This window comes from Rhineura floridana, chromosome 5 (genome assembly GCF_030035675.1).
Source record: "Rhineura floridana isolate rRhiFlo1 chromosome 5, rRhiFlo1.hap2, whole genome shotgun sequence".
NCBI lineage: Eukaryota > Metazoa > Chordata > Lepidosauria > Squamata > Rhineuridae > Rhineura > Rhineura floridana.
Window position 1 is genome coordinate 102,899,299 of NC_084484.1, and position 27,475 is coordinate 102,926,773.

Sequence of the window (27,475 nt, forward strand, 5' to 3'; positions counted from 1 at the left end):
CTTAACTTACCTTGTTCTGCAGTTGCACATGCAGCGGTGCCCTTAAGAAAGATGGTGGCTGAGGTTTTCCTAAGGGGCTGAAGCCTCTGCCGCCATCTTGGCTGATGGCACACATGCATGCTGCGTGCTCGCATCCCTGTCATGAACCAAGATGGTGGCAGAGGCTTCAGCTCCTTAAGGAAACCTCAGCCGCCATCTTTCTTAAGGGCACTGCTGTGTGTGCAACTGCAGAACAATGTAAGTTAACCAAGGGATTGGAGGAGTCCCGAAGCTCTCACCATGTGCGAATCGCGGAAGGGGAGCACTGGGGCCTGGAGCAGACTTTTGCCCAAGGGCCCCGGCATGTCTGGAGCCGGCCCTGCTTCTCTCTCTTTAGCCTCTAGGGACAGCCACAGATGTTTATTCCAGAACAAGAGAATGAAATCTCAAATTTGGACATGTGTAGAAGTGCAACACTGATGCAGCTTTGGGAATCTTGAGGGCAGGGCTACAAACACACTGGGACAACCTCAACATTGTCCTGCTGTATGTGAGTGTCCTGGCTCCCAACAAGAGAAGCAGACTCAGGACTTAGTGACTGGGTTCCTTAATGAGCTTTATTGCAGAAGTCAGTACAGAAATGCAGCATCAGGCGTTCTAAGCATGGTACAGAACACTAACAGACTAGGCATTTCTGTGAAACAAGCTAGGCATCTCTCAGGATACAAACTAGGCAGGCGGAAGGAACGGCAGACTACATATTTCAGGATACAAACTAAGCAGGTGGAGGCGACAGCAGATTGTTGTCACAACAACCTAATCTCATCCACCTATCCTAAATATAAGAGAGGTGGATGAGTACATTACTTGTCCAAGCATTCTCTAGTACATTCATGCTTTTGCTGCAAGGAGAGGGCTTTTCCTAGAAGCAGAGAGCATTTTCTGAGGCTGTCTCTTTTGAAATCTCCATGACCTCGGTGAAAGCGTAATATCTGACTCTGACAGAGTACTCTGACTTTTCTCTCTCTAGAAGACTACAGGCTATTCATTAAGTTTTATCTGTTCAACAGTCAGTCTGCGCTGGATGCCAGTGAGAATTCCTTTCTCTCTGTCATAGATGCAGTGTGTCTGTGGGCAACAATTGACTCATGAGACTCAGAGCTGCCAGAGATTTCTGGTAACATTTCTCCTGTGTTTTCCCCAGCTCTCTTCGCTACATCTGTAATCCACTCTTCATCCTCCCAGTGTTGCCAAAGGTTCACCTTGCGGCCCATGACAACAAGTAACACAACTCCCTTTTTAGACAATGCAGCTTTCTACCTCAGGGAAGCCAACATAATGCCTTCCAGATGTTCTTGGACTCCAACTCCTATCAGCCTTTGCCAGCATGACCAATGATGATGGGAGTTGTATTCCAGCAACATCTGGAAGGCACCATGTTGGCTACCCCTGCTCTATCTAACATGGCTGTGCTGTACATGACTGCATATCTACGTTTGCTGTTAGATTTGGCCAGGAGATCTATGAAGTAAAATGTTATCCAAAATTATTTGAATGGGATTAGGCTCAGAAATGTACAGGATAAATTTCAGGGAGTCATTATTTCAGGGTTAAAGTGGAGGTATTATCATGGGTCATTACCCCACTCTTCATCATTTTTATAATCCCAGAGCTGGTTATATCAGTTCAAAAGCTATAGAAAAACCTAAAAACAATTGACAAAAAACAACATAAAACAGCAGCCAGCAACAATTATCCAAACCTACTTAAGAAAATATAGCCGCAAATACCAAAACCTTCCCCAACAGCATAACAAGAGGTGCATCCAAGAAAATATCTCCCATCAGATGGCATAAAAAGTGGATAAAGACACTACCAACCATATTTCAGAAGGGAGTGAGTTCCATAGCTGAGGCACTATCACAGAAAAAGCCCTGGACAAACAGCTGATTTGGCTAATTCTATGAAGGAGAAGTGCAATACAGTCAGAGAGACGAGGAGGAAAATTACTGTTGCTTTCTAAGGAGAGAGAATGGTGCATGAGAACCAGCAGGCTCTGATGGCCTAAATGTAATGGGTCAAACTCAAAATGTAAATGATGTGAGATTGGGCCATTTGAGGGTAGAAGAGAGACCAGGAAGACGAGATTGGGAAAATTAGACAGAAATATGAAGATTTGTTGTTGTTGTTGTTGTTGTTGTTAACCACCACCACCACCAGCAGCAAAATTTATATCCCACCCTTCCTCCCAGAAGAGCCTAGGGCAGCAAACAAAAACAATAAAAGCACTTTAAACATCTTAAAAACAAAACACTTTAAAGCATATTAAAACAAAGTATCTTTGAAAAACACCAATATTTACTTGTTCCAAAGGCAGAAGAAAGAAGTGCTCTCTCTCTCTCTCTCGCTCTCAGGTTTTCACAATAACCTGAGAGTTTAAGGTTAAGGGTGGATACAAAGGAATCTCAGAGCAGTTTAGTAAAAATTATTGGTGACTAGTCCACTCTGTCATAGAAAATCAGACTGCAGACTAGTCTTCTTTCCTATGCAGTCAAAGGCTGCAATGAGGAGCTGAAAGTAAGCAAGTCTTTTTAGGTTCTTTGGAGCCATGCATGGTGCAGGCTCCAAAGCTAGCAGCCTGGGTTCTCCTTGAACCCACCCAATATGGGGGGAAATGGTTTAAAAGGGTGAACACAAGGCAGTGTGCCCCATTTATGTTTCTGACTAAAGCTGAAGAAAATGACAGACATGGAGGCTGGGATGGAGAAACAATTATGATTGCAACAGCTCTAGCAAGGTCCAAAGAAGATTCATGAAGACTGAGCAATGGTGTTCAGTGGGGGGGGGGATCTTAAATGTTCTGTTTCCTAAGAGGAAGGGTTATCTAGAACAAATGAAGAGGGAAGCATCTACAATACGTTTGAGTTTCCTGCTACAAGGTTATTTGGGGCAGAGTGAAAAGGTAGGGGCAGAACTCATGTGCAAACAGAATAGGGTACATCTGGCAGCAGGACTCTCACTTTGAGTTACCACCAAAATTCCATGCACAAACCAGATAGATGGTAACACATACACCAATATGACAGTGAGGACATAATCCATTCTGTAAACTCTTTCAATCTGCTGCCTCTCTTCTGTGATTAGGGGGTATTACTAACCATTAGGTGATGCCAAGTAGTGCTAGTGGTTTTTTATGTAGTGGACATGTATTCAGCTGGAACTGAAAAGAGGACGTCATAAAGTATTTCCAAAACATAGCTGTAAAACATCAGTTCTGACTTGAACTGCTTTTGAACAGCAGAGTTGGCTGCTTCTGAAGGAAAGTTCTTTTAAAGTACTAATTGGCTTTATTTTAGATGTGCTTTGACATGCAAATTATTGAGAGTTGCTGGAGCCATAAATTGTGTAGAGTTTAATAAGACTGGCAATTCTTCTGTTTGGTTCTGAAAGCCTCTCCTGTTTCAAACACTGCTTGACTTTGCTGTCTGTTCTGTAGTGCACAAAAGCTTTCTATTCAGTGGAATAGCCAGAGCCAACTGTATATTTATTATTATTTATTTATTAAATTTATATCCTGCCCTTCCTCCCAGTAGGAGCCCAGGACGGCAAACAAGAACACTAAAAACACCATAAAATATAATAAAAACAGACATTAAAATATAGTAAAACAAAACTTCTTTAAAAACATCTTTTTTTAAAAAAAGCTTTAAAAACATTGAAAAGCAATTCAACACAGACATAGACTGGGATAAGTTCTCTATTTAAAAGGCTTGTTGAAAGAGGAAGATCTTCAGTAGGTGCCGAAAAGATAGCTTGCCTAATATTTAAGGGAATATTAAGGGAATTCCAAAGGGTAGGTGCCACTACACTAAAGGTCCGCTTCCTATCAGAATGGACCTCCTGATAAGATGGTGTCTGCAGGAGGCCCTCACCTGCAGAGTGTAGTGATCGACTGGGTATATAAGGGATAAGAAGATCTTTCAGATATCCTGGTCCCAAGCTGTACGGGGCTTTGTACACCAAAACTAGAACCTTGAACTTAGTCTGGTTCCTAATGGGCAGCCAGTGCAATTCATTCAGTAGTGGGGTGACATGTCAATACCTTGCCCCAGTGAGCAGTTGCGCCGCCGCATTTTGCACCAGCTGCAGCTTCTGGAACACCCTCAAGGACAGCCCCACATAGAGCACATTACAGTAATCCAACCTGGAGGTTACCAGTGCATGGACAACAGTGGTCAGGCTATCCCGGTCCAGAAACGGCTGCAGCTATCTTACCAGATGAAGATGATAAAAGGCACTCCTAGCCACTGAGGTCATCTGGGTCTCTAGTGACAAACATGGATCCAGGAGCACTCCCAGACTACAGACCTGTTCTTTCAGAGCTAGTACAACCCCCATCCAAAGCAGGCAACTGACCAATTATCCGAACTTGGGAACCACCAACCCACAGTCCGTCCTGATAGGATTCAGACTCAGTTTATTTACCCTCATCCAGCTCACTACTGAGTCCAGACACAGGTTCAGGGCTTACATGGCCTCTCCCGATTCAGATGTTACAGAGAAATAGAGCTGGGAATCATCAGCAGGTATTTGCGACCGGATGGTAGTTGTCACAAACCTATGGGTCCAGGGTGGGCTTTTTCAGGAGTGGTTGGATCACTGTCCCTTTCAAGGTGGCTGGAACCACTTCCTCATGCAACTGAGTGAATCCACTCAGTCAAACCCCCTCAACAAGTTTTAATAAGCCAAGAAAGGCAAGGGTTGAGAGGACACATTTCTGGCTGCATCATCACAAGCACATTGTCCACATCATCAGTCTGCATCAACTGAAAACAATCCCAAGACGTTGCAGCAGACGTTGCACTGGACACCTCACTGGGGACTACACTAGATATGAATGGGGCATCAAGATCTCTACAGAGGCGAGCAACTTTATACTCAAAGTGCTTTGCAAACAATTCACAGTGAGCCTCCAAAGGGTCTAAGACTCCATTTCCTGGAGCTGACGTCAACAGACCCTTGACAATACAAAAGAGCTCCACCAAACAGCCACTTGAGGATGTGATGGTGGCAGAGAAGTGACCCTTCTTCGCCGCCCTCACTGCTACATGTAGGCATGGTTATGATGTTTTGCGCATGCCCAATCAGCCTCACAGCATGTATTTAGCCACTTGCGCTCTAGCCATCATCCAGCCTGTTTCATTGCCCTTAGTTCACTGGTGTACCAAGGTGCAAACCAGTCTCCACATGCCGGAGAGGGCGCTCAGAGGCAACCATGTCAAGAGCCATATGCACCTCACTGTTCCACAGCATGACAAACGCTTCAACAGGGTCACTTGCTCTATCTGCTGGGAACTCCCCCAAGGCATTCAGGAATCCAGTGGATTCCACTAGTCTCCAGGGATGGACCATCTTAATCTGTCCACCATCTTTGCAGGGGAGGATCAGAGCTGTAAGTCTAAACTTCACCAGGAAGTGATCTGACCATGACAATGGGGTGACATTCACCCCCCATCTCCAGACCACCCCTTCCTCCATCTGGAGCAAAAACCAAGTCAAGGGTATGCCCTGCCCTGTGTATTGGGCCGGTGACAACTTGAGAAAGCCCCATGGTCGTCATGAAGCCTCAAGCCAGAACACTAGATGCAGCCTCAGCATGGACATTAAAATCACCCAGGACTATCATTCTGGGCTCCTCCCATACCACAGCTGAGATGGCCTCCACCAGCTCAGTCAGAGAAGCTGCTGGCCAACGGGGAGGACTGTACACCAGTAGCAACCCTTGTTTACTGTCTTCTCAGCCTGACACCAGGTGCAGGCCCTCACAGCCAGCCCCAAGGTGATTTTCTAGTAACAGAGATGGAAGTTCTGTAGGCCACAGCAACCCCTCCCCTGTGTCCCTGCAGCCTGTGCTGGTGTTGCATTGAGTATCCAGGTGGGCAAAGCTGGGTCAGATCAACTCCTCCCAGCTCACCCACCCAGATCTCTCTCAGTAATGCACACTAAATCAGCACCTTGATCCATGATCAAATCATGGATGAGTGTGGTCTTATTGTGTACCTATCTGGCGTTTAACAACAGCACACACAGGCCAGTGGGTACAGCAGATGAGCAACAAAGAATCTGCCCATGGGAGGAGTGGGAGCGGGGAACAAGGCATAGATAACCTTACCTTATATGGTAGCTCACCACCTCCCCATGGCTATACCTCCCTCTACCCATGATCACTGAAATTGGGTGGCATCATCCATGTCCTTCCTCCTTCTAAACATCTGATATGGACCCAACAAGAGCCCACCAACAAAACCTACCTGAACCAATTATCCCAGTAGGTGTGAAATGACTGAAGAGTTTTTTAAAAAAGGGCTCAATAAAGAAATAATTAAATACTTGACATTAACATGATGATGCCTGCATTGCAATTGTATCATGAATGTATGCACTGAGAACCAATGAAACTGTATACACAATGTAAAGTTTATTGGTGCCATCTACATCTATGACAGTGTACATACCTCAGTGGTGCAAGACATACCTCATATGCAGAAGGGTCCTAAGGTCAATCTTTGGCATATCAGGACCAGATAGCAAGTGATGGGAAAAATCTCTGACTGAGAGCCTGGAGTGTTACTACCAGTCAGAGGAGACAATACTGGGTGAGATGAACAAAGAGTCTGACCTGGTATAAGGCAGCTTTCTGTGCTTCTATGTATACCCATGTCATGGAAGATCTTTCCCACAAAAACAGGACATATCAACAGCTTTCAGATCATTATTAGTGTACACACCTTTGAAGCTTAGGTGATGCTATGTGAACAAAACTGAATTGCCACCAAATATAACTAGCATTGTAAAAGCATGTGAAATGTGTGCAGATGATAAAGTGAATCTCGTTGCAATAAAATCACATCTTAGTTATCTGAGGACTAAACTAGACATTTGATACATTATTGCATTTAACATGTTTAGATTTTGTCTTCCAAATAGCTGGAGGAGGAGGGGCATCAGGATCTGTGGCGTGTAGGGCAGTGGGGCGTAACCCTCTCCCCCCTCCCCGGTCTCAGTGAAAATCCTCCCTATCCAAAGCTGCTATGTGCCCAGGAGGAGAGCTTCACTTTATGTCAATGGAAGCTTCCCTTCCTAGTCTAGGATTTTCATTGGGAACACAATGACAGGGAAAGCACTAAATATGCTACCCATCTACTCACAGTACTGAGCCTGATCACTCCACACCCCCATAAGCTGTTAATTTAGATTTGAAAGGAAAAAGTAGACACAAATGCAATCATGCATTTTTCAAGATCGTGTCTAGTTTGGTCCTGAATGTGAACCTTTCCACAGGTTATTGTCTGTTGCATAACTTCTCTTTCAAGTATTCTCATATTAAATTAAAGTGATTTACAGCTTTAGGAACATTTGTGAAACTTAAACTTTCCCCAGTCTCTTGCAGGCAAACTCAGCTTTGGCACAGTACCTAGTTTCCATTGGCCAATAAATTGTCTTTTAAATCTTGTGCCTATTCATATCTTATTGGGAATTTGTGGGGAAATGATTAGTTTGAATGTCAGTGGGATGAATACAAAAGAAAAGAGCTGTAGCTCTCTGGCTTACCCAAGTCAAGTTCAGAACAGTTGGCAGACTATACTGTCTGGAGGAGACAGGAGATAATTTGGGTAGACCATTAAGTCAAAGTAACCAAGCCACCATTTTTATTACCCTGGCTTGTGCTAAATGAGACCCTTGATTGTTTTTGCTTCGCTTTTATAGCAATACATTAATATGCGCTTGTGCCAACTTGTCTGATTCTCCAAGGCATTCAGTTCACACACTGAGCCTTACAATCCATTTATGAGCTAGGTAAGTGTGACTCTTATAATCCCAAGAGAAAAAAATAATCAATTCAACATCTAGGGCAGCTTTGCCAATAAGCACATCTTGATGGCTATCTAGGGGAATACTAGGCTGGGTTAGCAAAACAAAAGCAGAATTTGGGCAGACAGATTTTGCTGTCCACGTGGTGCACAAACTTCTGCTGCTGAGCCTATGGCTAGCAAATGCAATGAAGAGAGACAAATGTGCATTCTTGTCTCTGCTTCACTCAAGCAGTTGTTCTATGACAGAATCTTGAAAGAGGGAATGAATGGGAAAGTGACAGACAAACCTATACACACAAAAGCACCAGTGGTTTAACAAACTAATAATCAGGCAAGTATAAATGTTTTATCCTGAGTGCCCAAATGCCTCAGGTCAGCCCTGATGCATAGGAATTTCCAACTCATCAAACCACGCTTTTTACATGCCTGGAGTCAGCATAAACAGAGGCAATTCCTATGGCTGTTTTATATTCAAAGCATGTTGTGCTAGCAAATGTCAAAATAGTGCTCAGACATCAAGATGGCCTTGAGTAACTGTCCCAGATATTTGGAGAGTAAATTTCCTTATGTTTTTGTTACACGTTATTGTACCCTGTCTAAATGAATCCATGCTGCATTGTTGGAACAGGATAAAAAGTTCTGTTTATTAAACACACTCTCTTTTCTCATTCTTATAATTTCATCCCTCCTCTCCCATTTGAAAACAAATTAATTATCATTACTAGTACTTACTACTCCGGGAGGAATGATGGGATATAAATTTAATAAATAAAATAACAAATACTACATGGGCATAAACTTCTCTTAAATCATCTTTAGGCACTATTCTCCTCTGCCCAATTTACTCTGATGCCCAGGTATTTTCTAAGGGAAGGGAAGAGGACAAGAGCAGTCATATATTTCCTTCAAATCTCTGGGTTAGGCAGGGGCCAGAGCATAGGGATGGTTCATATAACATTTTTCCTATGCAGATTTGGGTCACATGCACACCATCGATTTAAAGCACATGGCTTCCCCCAAAGAACCCTGGGAGCTAGAGTTGCCATGTCAAAAGCATCCCAAACCCCAATATTTCAGGGGTGGGCCCTAGTGATATCATGGGCCGGGCCCTGGAGCCGGCTGCATCCCATCAGGGTAGGGGGAGGAGGACCTTTCTCCTCTTTGCTCCCAGATGGGATGCAGCCAGTTCTGAAGCAGAGGGGGCCATGTGATAACAGGCCCAAATCTTCCTGGGGAAGGGAGTTTGAGGAGGTCCCGATTTGGACACGTTGCCTTCCTCATTACATCCTGATCAAATGCAGCCAGCTCTGAGGCCCCGGGGGGGGGGCAAGCCACATCAACAGGCCTAAATCTCCCCAGGGAACGGAGATTTGGACCCGTTATCATGCCCCCAGCCAACTACAAACCAGAGATTGGGGTGCCTTGCCCAGAGACTCAAGGAGGACCCCAAAAAACCAGAGTCTCTGGGTTTCACCTGGCAACGCTACAGGAAACTGTAATTTATCCCTCCCAGAGCTACAATGCCCCACACCCTTAAACTGCAGTTCCCAGGATTCTTTGGGGAAAGCCATGTGCTTTAAGCAGATGGTGTGGATGGATGGTTTCATGCTGACTTTTACTAAAATATGAAGAGACAGGAAACTTGATCTCGCGGCCTCTGTTATTTTCTCTAACTTGGCCCTGGGAACTAGGCTTATGTCACCAGTAATTCCCACATGGGTTTTGTTGTCATTAAAACACAGATGGTTTTGAACAAGCTTTATGTATATTTTGGTCTTTGACTATGCTGAAAATATCACTGATTAAATGAATTCATACTGCATTCTTGGAACTGAGGTATAAAAAGCAGGGCTCTGGCTGAAACCCTGAATCCAATTTAACAATGGCATTATTCTTCAACTAAGAGTTGAATCCTGTAATTCTTTAGTATTCCAAGACAGTGCCCAGGCATCACTAAACAAAAGTAACAGCTGGATTGCCTTTATAGTTCTTTGTTTTCCACATCTATATTTGTTTTCTTATTAAAATATATAGTTTATCCACACCCCTGATATTTTACTTTGTGGTTTTAAAAGGGTTCTTGTGTAAAGCACTCTTGTGTGTGCATAGGGGTCATGAAGGTGAATTATCCATGTTGCCAGCAGCAACTAATGAGATACTAATTCCTGAGGATCCCTGGACCCTGGGGGGCAGTTTTTTGGTGGGTGCAAAGTGAGTATAAAAGCTCCTGTGCACTTTGGACCCTAATCAATGTATTCTAAGCTTTAAAATACTGGCTGGACCTTTGCACAAATAGTTGGCTTTCTAGAATCTATTAAATGGTTTGAGAAAAATAGTATGTCTCAAGTCTTCGGGAACAAAAAAGAGACACATATTTCTGTAGCAGAGTAATTATTTGATTTACATAAGGTGCCTTGGAAATATTTTTACACTGATGGGACAGGTATAAAAGTACACCAATAACCCTGCTAATAATTTGAAATTCAGTCTCTCTTAATATTATGCAATAGCCTTAGAAACTTTATCTCATCATAACAAAACAGTTTCTATTGCACTTAACTTCACATTTATTTTCCGGCTGTGCTTTTATTTGCTATATTGTGTTTTAACTGAAGTTTCATTGCAGCAGCAGGGAGCCTCTAGCTGGCAGGTCTAATTTGGCTCCCTATGCCACCCCAGTTTGGCCTGTGAGGCCATTTTGGGTGGGCCACATCCACCTGTAACTCACTGGATATCATATTATGTCAGGCACGGGACAGGTAAAGCCATGGTTGCAGTGAAACCACTGAGAGTGTTAGTGTATTTCTGATGCTTCCTTTGCTGCCACAGCTTGCACTCATCACTGTTTAAATTATTTTTAAAGGCAAGACATAAGTGACTTTGATAATAAACAGACAGGTTAAAAATGCATGGAGTCCAACAACATCTGGAGGGCCACAGATTCCCTTCCCTGATGATCTAGTGTAAGGGAAGCAAACGCAAGGACAACAAGCTCATGCCACAATAACTAGTTTGGTTACCAGCCATAGTAAGCAAGTTGATTCCCTCTGGCCACTTCCCATGCCATTCAATCACAGGAATGGGGGAAACAGGAGGAAGGAATAGGCTCATGTGAGAAGAATGACCACACCAGCGTTGCAGCTATATTGCATGCAGGACAACAGTATCAAAGTACCCTCCCATTGTTCTTCCATTCCTCTTTTTCTGGAGTGAAGTGAGAAGCAACTATCAGCAAATGAGTGAAAGTTTTACAGCATCTTGATTCTAGAATTAAGGGGTTTTATGAGGGCTTTATCAACCTACCAAACTGAGGGAGGTGGCCCATTTCTGTAGAACAGATGTCCTTCTCATGCGCAGACCTGCCATATGAGGCAGAGTAGATGTTAAGGAGTTTTGACTCTTTACAGTGGAGTTTCAGTTCTTCATTCTCACACACTGATCTGGTTTTATATTCAGCTGGAAAGGAAAGGGGAAAAAAGGCAACTCTGTTTATAAAGGGGGAACTGGACATCTGGCTATGAGACAAAGATTTTGTGCATGCTCTATTGTTATTAGCAGCGGTGGTGCAGGGTAAGGTGGGGTGGAGTGGGTTGGTCACACACCCACTGAAAGACCCAGCACTCTTCCAAACACCCTGTTTATTAAGCATTCATCCTGATTTATTTTCACAGTTTGCACAGAGGCTATACATCTGCTGTTCATTGAGCCTTCATTCTGGTTTGTTTGCATGGTTATGTGGCATTGTATCAAGCAATTGTTTTCCCACACTTTCTAATGCATTTCCCCATCACTTTCCTTACCAGAAAAGTCTCTTCACCCTTGCCTCCCTGGAAGGGGGTTTGTTTGAAGTGCAGGAGTGCCAAATCAACTTTAACTGCACTGTCTAAATTTGCTGGTACATGATTGAATCCCATTCACAAAATAGTGAGATTTTGGAAGCTGCTTGAACCAACAGACTTGGTGGGGGGGAGCTGTTGTTTTTTTAAATCACCTCTGTCTGCTGGAAATGTTCAAGTCAATAGGTGGCTGTTGGGTTTTTTTTTCTTGTTCATATGATGCCCCACTAATAATCTGCAGGTACAGGATTACATAGAGAAATATCATTGTGAATTGGACTGTACACAGATACATATAACAGCATCTAGCAGCACATTTTTTTTTGGGGGGGGGAGGTACAGTAGCTTTTTTTCTGACCATGGCAGCCATATGAATCGCTGCTTTATGCCGTTGGCTGCCTCCATAATGTGCAGCATAGTTCACACTGAAGTTTCTCCAGAGCTTCGAAGTAACTAGTTACAAGCAACAAATTACTTGTAATTCATTACTTTTTTGAGTAACAAGTGGGTAATTCCTTTACATTTTGATTGTAATAGAACTAGGAGTAATTTTACTACTTTTGTGGAGTAATTGTAACATTTCCAGAATTACTTTTGGGCATTACTTGGGGGGGAGCAGGGGAAGTCTTCTGCTCCTCTGATGTGTGGATGAAAATCATGTTCCTCAAATTGGGCTTCTGTGCAGTGTCGCTCTTTCCTCATGCTCTATGGATGGGTAGGAGGCGACGAGGGAGGAGGCAGAGAGTGAGACGGGGTGGAGTGGAGAAAACCATTATTTTAAAAAACAGATAGTAGTGAAGAATGGAGTGGAGGGAAAAAGGATCCAGAGGTCAAGAACATGGATAAAGGAGAAGGAGGCAGCAGCAGAATGGAGGTAAAGAACCGTGGAGGTGAAAGATGACAACGTGAGTGTGTGTGAATACTGTGTTTGCACTTGGCACACAAAGTGGCCTCCACCACCCTCTCTGGCTACTGTGCTGCATTTGCAGTATTTTAACTTTTTTGCATCTCAGGGGATCCCTCCCCACCACCATTGCTATCTTATGAATTAAAATAATTATTCTACTACCTCTGTATGTGTTTGTTTGTTTTTAATGTTGTTTTAGGCTACTTAGATGTGCAGCAGCCAAGACCAGCACCTTGTAGACTTTTTTTAAAGTAACTGAAATGTAATTGTAGTGATTACTTTGGAGGAAAAGTAAAGTAATCAGTTACTTTCAGGGCAATTGCAATTGTAATGGTAATTACTACTTTTTGGGGCCATGTAACTGTAACTGTAATTTATTACTTTTTAAAAGTAATCTTCCAAGCTCTGAGTTTCTCCTCCACATAATCCTGTAATTGGGGACAGACAGGTGGGACTGTGCAAAGAAAAGTCATCTGCCTAAATATGTGAACAGATCCACAGGCACCCATGTCTTAAAATGAGGTTTCTAACTATCACTTAATCTCAATCTTTGTTAGCAGACCACACTGAATTTGTGAGATACAGCTCCAAGTCACAATTTGGGGATCACAGCTTTAGGCTTATGATCTCCACCTGATCACTCAGGCTTTCCATACTACTAATTGTCAGTCTTCCTCATTAACAACAGCAACAGGACACTACTGAAAGTGCAATCTTGGGGTTTGTGGTTTGTGTGTGTGTGTGTGATGTTCCCTGCTGCCCTCTTCTCATAACATTCCAGTTTATGCTCACATACATCTTAAAGTGATTTGCTGTGAAGTGAATAGGCACAGGGTCTTTCCAACTGGGATCTGGCAACTGTGGCACATCCTCCCAAAGGAGCCCAGCCTGGCCAGTCACAGGGCTTACTTCTGACCTACAGTGAAACCAGAGCTTGGAAAAGTTACTTTTTTGGACTACAACTCTCATCAGCCCACTCTAGTGGCTATGATGGCTGGGGCTGATGGGAGTTGTAGTTTTAAAAAGTAACATTTCCAAGCTCTGAGTGAAACCCTGGCCAAAAAAGACTTTGGATGCTGAGGCTGTCAGATGCGCTAGGCTGTGTTTGATTTGGATGCTGTTGTTGTCGTTGACTATGACACTACTGTTTACTACATTATGTATTTGATTACTGTGTCTTGGGTGGTTTTATTTTTATATATTATTTTATTGTATGTTCTTTTATTGTTTTACGTTTTGTTATTTTGGTTGCATTTTTGTATGTTGGCTTGTGGGGGAGAAAATCCTCCTGCAGTGTGGAGGACTAAAAACACAAGCATGGGGATAGGGAATCTTTGGCCATCCAGATATTGTTGGAGTCCAGCTACCATCATCCCTGAGCATTAGCCAGACTGTCTAGGGCTGATGGTAGTTGGAGTCCAACAACATCTGCACGGTCATAAGTTCTTTACCTCTGACATAAACAAAGGAAGCAGCAACTTGGGCAGAACTGATGAGTTCTGCCATAATTGACTCAACAGTTTGTCAAACTTATGGCCTCTGAAGCTAAAGAACATGATTAGCTTAAGAGATTTACAGTCCAATCCTATACAAGTCTACTCAGAAGTAAGTCTCATTTTTTTTTGCAGCGGAGCTTATTCCCTTTGATATGAAACTCTTATACAGAATTACTGAGACAGAATGTGGTGATGGTTCAGATGGCTTTAGAAAAGACCACGACCAGCCTTCCTCAACCTGATGCCCTCCAGATGTTTCTGGATACAACTCCCAGCTACTTGGGACTGATAGGAGCAGTAGTCCAAAACACCTGGAGGGCTTCAGAGGAATGCCAGAATAGAGAAATTCATAGAGAAGGGATAGTCATGATATCTCTATTAAACAACCATGTTCAGAGGCAGTGGGCCTCTCAACAACAGGTGCTGGAGATATAAGAAGTGGGGAAGGCTTCTGGCTTTATCTTCTGCTTCTAAGTTTCTCAAAGGCATCTAACTGGAAACAGGGTGCTAGACAAGACAGACTACCTGTCCGATCTTGCAGGAGTCTTCTTATGTTCTTAAGATATTTTTATTCTAAATTCAACTTAAAAATTCTTCTAGAACAATTTTATGTCTAAAGGGTATTTTAAGGGAGTGTCAGAAAACACACTTGGGGTAGAAATGAATTCTAATAATATTGCCAGGCTTCTTTAATCTTTTTCATTATGCCTAAATCTTAGAGGTGCCTAGTATTAAATTATATAAAAATGGTATATGGGTTAAATAAAATTTACAAAAGACATCTACGTCTCTGGTGAAAGTACTATATGCTGAGAAGTTCTGGCAAGGGACGCTACTGATCACTCCCAGAAGATTTAACATTGCAGCTTTATGGCTGATCTCCTTATTGTGATAATTTTGGCCAAAATACCGGAAATCATTTAGAATACAATCTACATGCAGAAAAGAAATATATTTTTAACTGAGGCAAGACAAGGTTGTGTCAATGCTGAAAGAGAAACTCTCCAGTTGGAATATTTGGATTATACTACCCCCTTTCCACCTGCTCATCAACTGATCCCCACCCTTCAAAAGTCCCCGTGAGGACTCGGAGCAACTGATATAAAGGATGGGTTGAGGTTGCTGTAGATCCATGTCCTTTCAGAGGAAATCTCTGCTTTATTCCTCTGAGGAAACCTTTTTGCTGCAGTGGTGTGTGCACATGTGCCCTTGCCAGGGAAGAGAGAATTTGTTCTTCTGGATCAGCTATGAGAAAGGAAACAGGTTTGGAGTATAGCCTTGGAACATATCAAGTGAGAATATTGATGTTGTATTAATATGAAACTGTTGAAAGGTTTCAAACACATCTACTTGAAAGCAAATCCCATTGAAAATCAAGGGGACTAAGTTTCAAGTCAAAGTTTTTAGGAACAGAGTTCTAGACATTAAATTAATTATTTAATTTGAAATGTAACAGTCTAATGGCTCTGTTTTCCTTGAGAATAACTGTATGTACATTTTTATCAGCTCCAGGAAACAACGTCATTAAAAAGTCCTTGGCATTTTCCCAATGATTGCCTGTTATTTGTGCAGCTTAAAGCTTACGTATGGTGCCTAGTAGGCAAACAAGTAATGTGTATTCTAGTCTTAAAAGGAAACACAAAGGAATAATAAAATATAAGATAATGTGAGATTATTCTCCAAAACAGTAACTACTTGGACTTAAGAAAATAAGCAAAATTAAGCAAATGAATAAAAAGCAGGGCCCATTCTATTTAAAAGTAAGAAATTACTAAGCCCCATCGAAAGCAAGGTGACTCCAGTTAGTCATGACTAACTTGTTACATAAATTTTACTGGGATTTTGTCCCAGCTAGCTTTGGGCCCATCCATACCTAACTGCAAAATCCATATTCAGTTGGTGGCCTAGAGATCCATACATGTCCTGTTTGTGGGTAGATTATCAAGCATCCATATGTGTGGGCTTTTTTTTTTTTTGGTCTAAATTGCTTTAGCATTGGCCACTCCCCTAAGTCCACCCCTTTACAGTGATTGGTCCATAACAGTCATTTGATTTTTGTGCACTTTTTCAGAAGAGTGCAAAAACATATCCTGTTTTAAATTCCCATGCATGCACAGGTTTGTGGATGTGGTATTAGGTGGGAAGGAGATAAGGGGATTGGCATATGATGAAGGAACACCCATGACTGCCTATTACAGGAAAGTCCGCAGCATTGTGTTGAAGCGCACAACCTGGTGAAGGATCACTGGTCAGGCTGTGGATCGGAAGGAAAATGAAGACCAAAGAGCATTCTACAGACGTGAGAGATCATGTAATACAAATGCATAGATTAGGAAAAGGGTACAAAATAATATCCAAGTGTTTGGATATCCCAGTGAACACAGTTGGATTAATAATCAGGAAGTGGAAGCTGCATCACACCACCCAGGCATTGCCAAGAAAGGGCCGTGCCTCAAAACTCAGTGCTTGAACAAGAAGGAGACTTGTGAGAGAAGCCACAGAGAGACCAACAATCACTTTGAAGGAGCTACAGAGTTCACTGGCTGGGATATGGTGCACCAGTCAACCATATCAAGAGCTCTGCATAACACTGGCCTGTATGGGAGGGTGACATGAAAGAAGGCATTACTCAAAAAGTACCATCTGAAAGCATGTCTGGAGTTTGCCAGAAAGCATGAGAGTGCCTCATCTGCAATGTGGGAAAAGGCTTTGTGGTCAGATGAGACCAAGATAGAGCTTTTTGGGCAATATTCAAAGCGCCATGTGTGGCGCAAATGTAACACTGCTCATGCCTCAAGACACACCATCCCTTTCAGCAGGACAATGATCCCAAGCACAAGGCCAAAGCAACATTGGAGTGGCTCAAGAAAAAAAAGGTGAATGTCCTACAGCAGCCCAGCCAAAGTCCTGATCTCAATCTCATTGAGAATCTGTGGTGCTCTTTTGAAAATTGTAGTCCACAAGCAACGTCCAACTAACCTGAACAGCCTGGAGTAAATCTGCCAAGAAGGTTGGGCCAAAATCCCTCAGACACTGTGTGCAAAGTTGGTACGTACCTACCCCAAAAGACGTAAAGTTGTTATTGCAGGGAAAGGTATCTCTACCAAATATTAATGTGGGGAGGTTCACATGTTTCAGTTTTTTATGTTTCTTACAGACATTTCCTAACATAAAACCAATGTCACCTTACAATAATTTTGATTTTCGGTGTTTCAAAATAAAGAATCATACAGAATGAAATTACAATATGCCGTTTGTAATTCAGTAATATGAGAGCATTGGTAAGACTCTGTGGTGGGCTGGATGAGGGCCAATAAACCGAGTATGAATCCTAGCAAGATGGAGGCGCTGTGGGTTGGTGGTTTCCGAGTTCGGATAATTGGACAGTTGCCTGCTTTGGATGGGGTTGTACTCCTTCTGAAAGAGTAGGTTCGTCATCTGGGGGCGCTCCTGGATCCATCTTTGTTGCTAGAGGCCTAGGTGACCTAAGTGGCTAGGAGTGCCTTTTACCAGTTTCAGCTGGTAAGACAGCTGTGGCCATTTCTGGATGGGGATAGCCTGACCACTGTTGTCCATGCACTGGTAACCTCCAGGCTGGATTACTGTAATGAGCTCTATGGGGGCTGCCCCTGAGGTTGGTCCAGAAGCTGCAGCTGGTGCAAAATGCAGTAGCGCAACTGCTCACTGGGGCAAGGAATGCCTGATGTCCAAGATGGATTTAGAAAGGGAAGAGGCACCAGAGATCATATCACAAACATAGGTTGAATAATGGAACAGTCCAAGGAATTTCAGAAGAAAATCACCCTGAGCTTTATAGATTACAGCAAAGCCTTTGATTGTGTAGATCATGAAAAACTATGGAATGCTTTAAAAGAAATGGGGGTGCCACAGCATCTGATTGTCATGATGCGCAACCTATACACTGCATAAGAGGCTACTGTAAGGACAGAATACGGAGAAACCAATTGGTTCCCAATCAGAAAGGGTGTGAGACAGGGGTGTATTTTATCACCCTATTTGTTTAATCTGTATGCAGAACATATCATACGGAAAGTGGGATTGGATCAAGATGAAGGTGTGAAAATTGGAAGGAGAAATATCAATAATTTAAGATATGCAGATGATATTGCAGAAACCAGTAATGATTTGAAACGAATGCTGATGAAAGTTAAAGAGGAAACCACAAAAGCAGGACTACAGCTGAACATCAAAAAGACTAAAGTAATGACAACAGAAGATGTATGTAACTTTAAAGTTGACAGTGAGGACATTGAACTTGTCAAGGATTATCAATACCTCAGCGCAGTCATTAACCAAAATGGAGACAATAGTCAAGAAATCAGAAGAAGGCTAGGACTGGGGAGGGCAGCTATGAGAGAACTAGAAAAAGTCCTCAAATGCAAAGATGTATCACTGAACACTAAAGTCAGGATCATTCAGATCATAGTATTCCCGATCTCTATGTATGGATGTGAAAGTTGGACAGTGAAAAAAGTGGATAAGAGAAAAATCAACTCATTTGAAATGTGGTGTTGGAGGAGAGCTTTGCGCATACCATGGACTGCAAAAAAGACAAATAATTGGGTGTTAGAACAAATTAAACCAGAACTGTCACTAGAAGCTAAAATGATGAAACTGAGGTTATCATACTTTGGACACATCGTGAGAAGACATGATTCACTAGAAAAGACAATAATGCTGGGAGAAACAGAAGGGAGTAGAAAAAGAGGAAGGCCAAACAAGAGATGGATTGATTCCATAAAGGAAGCCATAGACCTGAACTTACAAGATCTGAACTGGGTGGTTCATGACAGATGCTCTTGGAGGTCACTGATTCATAGGGTCGCCATAAGTAATCGACTTGAAGGCACATAACAACAACAAATGTGTTCTATGTGGGCCTGCCCTTGAGGTTAGCCTGCCAGCCAACATGTTACCCCACAGCTGAAGGAATTGCACTGGCTGCCCATTAGCTTCCAGGTCAAGTTAAAGGTCCTAGTTTTGGTGTACAAAGCCCTACACAGCTTGGGACCAGGATTCCTGAAAAGTAGTCTTATCTCTGTTATACCCAGTTGATCGCTGCGCTCTGCAGCTGCAGATATCTTGTCAGGAGGTCTGCGCCATGCAACATAGGAAACGAACCTTTAGTGTTGTGGCACCTGCCCTTTGAAATTCCCTCCTCTTAAATACTAGACAGGCTCCACCTGTGTTATCTTTTTGGCACCTATTGAAGACCTTCTTCTTTCAACAAGCCTTTTAAGTAGACGCCTTATCCCAGTCTGCATCTGTGCTGGAATTACTTTTTAAGACGTTTTTAAAGTTGCTTTTTAAAGTTGTTTTTAAGATGTTTTGTTTTAAGATGTTTTTAAAGATGTTTTGTTTTAACATGTTTTAAAGTCTTTTGTTTTTAAGATGTTTTAAAGTGCTTTAAGTGTTTTTGTTTACCACTCTGGGCTCCTTCTGGGAGGAAGGGCAGGATATAAATTAATTAAATAAATAAATCTGTCACCCAGAGATTTGGACCATGATGTCATCAGTATCTCAATGAGACGTAGCTCTTATCTCTCCCTTTCACCTGAATCAGGAAGGGATGTGCAGGTGGTGGATCAGTATTTGGCTGAATCCTAATAAGATGTAGGTGCTGTGGATAGTTAGGTGGTTCTTCTGTCCAGGAATTAGGAATATGACTTGTTCTGGGTGAGGCTGCACAACCCCTGAAGAAAACAGGCAGATAGAATTAGGGCACTCTTCAATCCAAACTGTCACTGGAGGCTCAGGTTGCTTCAACGGCAAGCCATTGGAAACTGGCATAGCTACAGTCATTCCTAGACAGAGATAGCCTGGCCACAAGAGCACATGCTATATTAACCTTGTGATTGGACTACTGCAATGCACTCTACATGGGGCTACCCTTGCAAACTGCATGCTGCATCAATTCAATGTTTTTGGACTGGTGTATAAAGCCCTAAACAACTCAGGCCCAAGTACTTACAGGACCATCTACCCCAATTCCTGCCAGCCTGTGCTTTGAGATCTGCAACACAGCCCGTGTTGGTGGAGCCATCAGTGAGTATGGTCCATGGGGTGGTGACTTGCAACATGGCATTTTCCACTGTGGTGCCCCATTGGTAGAGCTCCCTTTCACGGAAGCTCAGGCAATGAAGGGCAGCTAGGAGTGCCTTTCACCAGCTTCAGCTGGCTCACAAAAAAAGGTGGATCTGGCTTTTAGGATCTGGATTTCTAATTTGTAGTTGAGTTCAGACTGGATTATAGCAATGCTCTCTACATGGACCTGCCTTTAAAGGCAGTCCAGATACTGCAAGTGCTATAAAAGGTGGCTACCAGGATGCTGGTAGGAGCACATCATGCAAATCTTATACTAAATGCATTACCTAATAGTTTCCAAGCTCAATTCATAGTGCTGGTATTAACTGTTAAAGCCCTAAACCACCTAAGAACAGTTTACCTTAAGGACTACCTTCATGTATATCATGTGTTAGGAACTTTTGGTGCTCTAGGTGTCGCTGTACTACATCAGCCCCAGCAAGCATAGCCAATGGTGAGGGATGATAGATGCTGTAGTTCAGCAACATCTGACAGGCCAAAGTATCCCCATACCTCATCTATATGAAACTACCAGAGTACTAAGATCAGATTCTGTTCCCTAACTCATTTCCACTCACTATTTAATTGGTGAGCACCAGGATTGAAGTCTTCTCAGTGGTAGTGTTACACCAATCATACTTCCTCCCAGGAGCATTTTTTTAAAAATTCCAGTAGGGATTTGATTTCTGCTGTTTTAAGAAAAAAATGTCTTTAAGCTTATTTTACTGCTGCTTGCTTTTATTTGGGCATTTTAAATTTTATTGCATATTTTATTTTTTATATTTGTGAGCCACTTAGATTATATTGGTAAAAATGAAAAGGTAGAAATCAATAAATAAAATACATAGGCAAGAGTCTCTATCCTATACCCATTTACTCAGTGGGGCTTACTTCTGTAGTCATGCATAGGATTGCACTATGAAGCTTCCATCTTTCTAGGAAGGTACCTACACTTATCAGCACTCATTCTTTCACATAAAAAATATCATTAATGATTTCTTTCCCATCTTGTAATAATTTTTTTTAAGACCCTAGCAATCTACCACAAAATTTAATATGTTTTAGGATCTCAAGGTAGATTCGTGTACACTGTGATCTGCACCTTTTGCTATTGTCTTCCTTTGATGGTTTATGATGTCCTTTTATAATGTGTGTGCATGAGTGAAGAGGGGTCATTTCCAGCCATTTGTGATAATACCCATATGATACTACACCACACCTGAAAAAAAGCTGCAGGGTAGTGTTGGTTCTGTAGAATCTCTGTGCATATTGCCAGATATAACCCATTCGCAGATACACATAGACCTGTATGAATAGTAGTTAATAACATGCTTAGCAAAGTCCATAGACTTTAGTACAATGACTGGGTAAATCTACTCCACAGTTCTGCATAGATCCAGGCAAAGATTTCTTTGCTGGCAGTACAATCAATACAAAAAGCAAAACAAGTATAAAAATGACACTTGCCTGTTCTACAAATTACTTACTAGGTTTGCATTTAAAGGAGACTAGGAGGTATTTAGTGATTCCTGGACAAAGATCAGGTCCAAAAACCCGACTATTGACAAGGAGCTGGCAGGCTCTCAGATCCTGGCACTCATCCATAACTTTCTAAAACAACGAGCAAAAAAGTATAGTCTTGAAAAACAGATTGAAACTGTTCAACAAATCAAACTCTTGACATTTAAAAATCTACATACAATAGTTGTTATCCATTGGTTACCAGAAAGATCAGTGCAATTATGCTTTATAGTGCTAACAAAGTGATTTCCAAGGCAAGCTTTGTGTTGTGTGAAATTACAGAATTAAAGAGAGTTCCCAAGAAATTATTAGTTTTATAGCACAGGTTTGGATGCAAGAAACCCAGGTTCAAATCCTCATTAAAGGCTGATTTTCGTATTGCAAGGTGGCAGATATATTGCAAAAACAGGACACAGTAGATTGTTATGACAAGCTAACATTCTAGAATTTGTCATCTGTGGAATAATTTTAAGATTAAGAATTCATGTAACTTTTGAAAATAGAATATAGCAAATAAATTGTAATAGTGACTGTTGTTATTGTTACCAATTTTCATCCTGCCCAAAGTACCAGCAAATGGAAAAATGGCAATCTATCTGATGCTTTGAAAGGTGTTAATAACTGAAATTTCTGTTAACTTGACATAAATGAGTATTTTTTGGTAATTGACATAAATGAATGAACCAACATGTGGGGGCAATTAGGTGTCAGATATTTATGCACCATGGACTTGCTGCTACTATTAGCACTGAGACATCTTTTTTTAGCCACTGTTGTCAAATTCCTGGAAGCAGTAGTTCCAGATTAGAAAAGATGTCAGGATATTACAGTCTGCCTACAAAGCATTAAAAGTTTTTATAGAAAGAGAGAACTGATGTCCAAAGAAGTAGCGTTGTTGAAAATAGATTGAGAAAAGTGCCAATATCTTTTTTTTTAAAGCCTATATTTAGAACCCAAGTACACAACAAAAAGTCTTTTAACCATTTTAACCAGCATTCAAAAGGGGGGGGAGTAAGATCTCCAATACCAGAAGCAGCCAATAATGCAGCCAGAATCATTGTATATGAAAATATCTTCATATTTTACACTGCATTATATGAGAGATGTAAACTTAAGGCTGCAATTCTACTCTGTTACCCCACTGAGTTTAATACAATATACTTCTGTATAAGATTGCATTGTTAGTATTGAATTCACTGTGCAACAAGACCTGACCACTAATAAATTCAAAACTGGAGATTGTCAGTTATTGCTCCATTCCAGAGACAATGGGTGGGATGACATCATGTAATTTTGCTTCCAACAGCTTGGTTTACTGTAGATTTGAGAGACTTGGTGGGCATTTTAGAATACAAAGCCAGACATGTATCTTACATCTGAGTGCTATGTGTGAGCATATCTATAAAATACTATATGTGCAGGTGTCAATTGGGGTATGTGATGGCTTCAAACATTTTTCCCCTTTGGAATCTAAGCTAAATCCCCATAGATTCAGTAGGCTAGATTCAGTCCAAGTGTCATGCTACTTAAGGACACAAAGGAGAGAGGTGATTCTTGCATTCTTATGAGGACAGCTGTACTTTCACATGACCCAAAGGTCGTTTTTCAGCTGTTAGCTGCACTATAGTACATACAACCCATGTTTATGAAACCACTACTCCAACCAACACTGTTGTTCATAACAAATATTCGGATATTACACTAAACTGTTGAAATATAACATTTAAACTCTTTACTGCAGGGATAGAACAAGAACCTGTGGGAGTTCAACAACATCTGGATGGTCACAGGTTCCCTATCCCTGTTTTACTGATGACAATGAATTTCAAAAAAATGTTTCTACAGCCAGGTCCTGGTAAAAGCAGTAAAACTTTTGTGTATTGGTTATGCATCTGCTAAAGACATAGAACTGTCTACAAAAATGGTGGCAATCCTAACTTGGAAAATCTCCTCCACACTCCTGTTTCAGTTTCAGCTTGACAAGATGACAGTACTTACTAATAATATCTGAAATTTACCTGACAGTATTTGCCAACTGCTCAGAAAATCACCACTTTATAGGAATGTTTGGAAATGATCTTCATTTTATAATGTATGAATACTCAGAATTCATATCTGGTGTGATTATGATCTAGCCTTTGATATTAACTGATGCTATTGTAACTATAATTATGATTGTATTTCATAGATGCCCTGTATTTGATTTGTAACCATGACTTGTACATGATAATTACTTTTATAATGCAAGGTCATATACTAGAAATCGAACATGTTTATCAACAATATTTTGATGGGAAATACATCCTATCATCAGAGCACCGCTTATAGCTGATACACAATTTTCCCATGAAAAAGGTTGAAAAGAACTGTATGCCAGTATACCACCTCAAATTTCATCATTTACTATGTTAATGGCATCGCAAATTGATTTTTTTCTGGAAGCAATTAAGACAGAAATGTGTTCTAAACTTCTGATAGATTTCCAGAAGTGGCTTTTACGCCGTGTGAAAGATCAAATAAAATGTGGAAATTATCTGGTAAGGAAACACTGAAACAAATGAAATAAACTGCTGACTCAATACAGCCTTGGAGTCACTGGATCTGGGGCATTGATGTAAACTTGCCTCATGTGAATAAATAACACATAACTCACACACATGATTACCTAAGAAGCCAAAGTTTGTGTGATTTGGAAAGCCAACATGTGACTGTGTGATACCAATGGATATCTAAGTCAGTGGGAAATGGCTTTTTTAATCTCATCTTCCTTCTCTGAGTTGAAGTTCTCAAAATAAACTAACCAAGTTCATTTATTCCATCCTTAACCTAGGAGCAAGCCCATTTAACACAATGGACCTTAGCAAGTAAACTTGTATATGATTGCACTGTTAGTGCCTACTGTATGTCTGCCTGTTTGTCTTTCTTCTTGTAGTTGTAAATTAGGCAACCATAGGACTCTGGACCATACAAACATACCATCTTTCTAACAAACATAGCTGAATACTCAGTCTCATTAAAAAGAAAAATAATACCATGTCAAATAACAATATGTAAGGGTCATCCTTAATAGCTTCTCAGGAAATGACTTTACCTTGCCAGCTCAGGTTTATTAACTTTAAATGTACAGAGCAAGCAGAAGTAGACATGCCATGTAAGTCTGTATAGGATTGCAGTCTTAGGCTACAATTTTGAACACGTGTACCTGGAAATAAGCACCTCTCTGAACACAGTGGGCCTTAACTTCAAAGTAGGCATGTACAGGATTTGCCCTGCTGTACATTATATATCAAACAACAGGATTTGGATCCTTACCATGACCGTAAGTGCTCTTGTGACTCTGGAGAGGTGGAAATGGTGACTCATGTTCTCCTGTACTGTTCATTCTATCATATTTACTTTGAACTCTGAACCTCTCCTACTGAAATCCCCAGGACAATCAGAGGCATTCTGTGTTTCTTTACTCCTTTCTGACCAAACCACATTTATTAATTTGAATGTTGCCAAATTTTGCACTGCAGTGAGTAAAACTCACTAGGAACTGACCCTAGTCACCTTGTAACTCTTCCCCCCCCCTTCCTGGAACTTTATAATCTTATGTCTGAAGAATCCTATCTTATAATATCATGTTTAATTTTATCTTGTATTTTCTTACCCCATTTTATTGCATTTATTCTCCTGTATATTAGGATAATCTCCTCTTATGAGAGTTTTATGACCCTATTTTATGCTGGTCATTGACCGTAACAATAAAGATTTACAAGGTGTATGTCTAACAACAGGATTAAGGATCCTACTGTGTAGGATTTCCTTGAGGTCAGGAACTCCACTGCTTCATCTGACATTATTTCTGTGTAAAGAATGCTGTTTTCATACTCTTTGTATTAGTTTTTTTTTTTAAAAAAGGGGTAAAATTCCTCTAAGCTTAGGAAATAATGACTAATTTGTCATAACAGGACAGGAGAGTGTTAGCGATGCTCCCAGGTGAGGGAAATTTAAATACTACTGGCATGTCTAACATGAAGAACAGAATTGTCATATTTCTGAGGTGGAGGATTAATATGATTCCGGACTAATGGTTGCCTCCATGTCTATATAACTTATGCATCTATAGGAAGAATATCAGAACAGTAAATGTGGCAATATATATGTGGCAAGGGGTCAGAGATGAGTCACAGGTCTCAAAGATGCCATTAATCACTGGGACATTTGATACAATGGCTGGTCAGTGTTACAGTGGTAATGTTCAATAATCCTAAACAAAATTAGGCTGCAAATTTTCCTGGAAACTACAGCCAGAACTGCTCTGTTGGCAACTTAGATTTAAATCTCTCAGGAAAGTCCACTCAGTGCCAAAATAATTCTATCAGTTTGGCACAGACTAATTAATGTTGGACCATTGTGTGTGAATCTTAATGGGCATTCTCATTGTCAGGGCTCCTTTGCCCCATTCTGACTGGCAAGAGTGGAAATCAGACAGCTCACATAACCACAGTTCACTGAGTGCCTCTCCCCATCCCCACCCCATCACAAATTGGATTACAATTTGCCTGTGATTCATAGGTCCTGTGATGCTTGGACCACAGATCCATATCATGCATGGCTAAGTCACCACTCAACACAGTTCTGGAAGATTTGTGACACTATATCCAGTTGCAAATAAACTGCAACCAGTTTCATTTAAGCAGCCTGATATTCATGAAAAAATCACGTACTTTGTATTGTTGCTTTGCAAAAGTGGTAAAGCAACAATAAAATATGAGTTTCAAAAGTTACCAAGCACATTCTTAATGTCAAGATCAATTAGCATTGCATATTCTTCAGGGATAATGGAGTGGAGAGATTTAGTTTGAGGAGTCCTTCTGATAATGGTCTGGGTCTACACCCTGATTAGTCTTTCAGAAGAAATATAACGTAAACTCATCTGCAAATTTGAACAATCCTTCCACAGATTAACACTCTTAACATTAATTAATTTTGCATTTACACTGAATTTTAATATAATTTACAGAACTGAATAATTACCTAGAATAATTTAGAAGGTTTCTCCCCCCGCCATATGTAATATGTACAATATGTAATACCTGCAAAGTAGTAGATGCCACACAGTTTAGAGGCTCTTTCATCATGGCTTCTGACTGTTGTTCACTACACAATTGGTAAGCTTGGCCGTAATGTGCAGTTTGGACACTTATGGTTGAATGTCGAGGACACTGCAGACTCAAACGATCACCATCGCAGGCATATGCAGTGTGATTCTGCAGAAGTTTGGTTAGGTAACCTAGAAAACATTTTCCTGTGTTACATTTAATGAGGAAACAGCTTTCCCCTTAATGCTGAAATGAAAACTGCAGGAACTATTTGACTTGATTATAAAAGGCTTTACCCATACCGCAAAACTGAGACTGCTTCCATACAGCTCTTTATTGTGGGACTGATGTTGTCCATGCATGCAAGTTTTTTCACAGTGTCCACACGACATTGTTGGCATCAAAATGCCAGCCCATATTTTTCTCCCATTTAATCCAGATTTACCCTTACCATAGAAAATCTGCTAAGGTGAAAAAAAAAACCGTTTGCGCTATCTGAATGACTAGTTTTCAGTATCGAGGCCCGGTCTGGAAGCACCTATTGCCTTACAAGCCACCATATTTTCCAGGTAATGGAACTGATGATAAGATGCCTTAGAGAAAAGTTGGATTTTCTAAAGTTCTCTGCTCTCTTACAGATTTCCTGGGAAAGTTATGAAAGGACAGCTTT

The 27,475-nt window shown here is 41.2% G+C and overlaps 1 protein-coding gene across 5 annotated transcripts in view; it reads right to left on the reverse strand.

Annotated features, from left to right (window-relative positions):
- Nucleotides 1–27,475, reverse strand: part of EVA1C (eva-1 homolog C) — a 66,613-nt gene that overhangs the window by 14,105 nt on the left and 25,033 nt on the right. For 4 of the 5 annotated variants that reach the window (XM_061627816.1, XM_061627813.1, XM_061627814.1 and 1 more), the window contains exons 2-4: nt 26,800–26,996; nt 21,685–21,808; nt 11,157–11,309 (exon numbers count right to left, since the gene is read on the reverse strand). In XM_061627816.1, coding sequence (XP_061483800.1) covers nt 11,157–11,309; nt 21,685–21,808; nt 26,800–26,996 — 474 coding nt within the window. The remainder of the gene's footprint in view (nt 1–11,156; nt 11,310–21,684; nt 21,809–26,799; nt 26,997–27,475) is intronic. The other variant, XM_061627817.1, reaches the window with a different exon arrangement.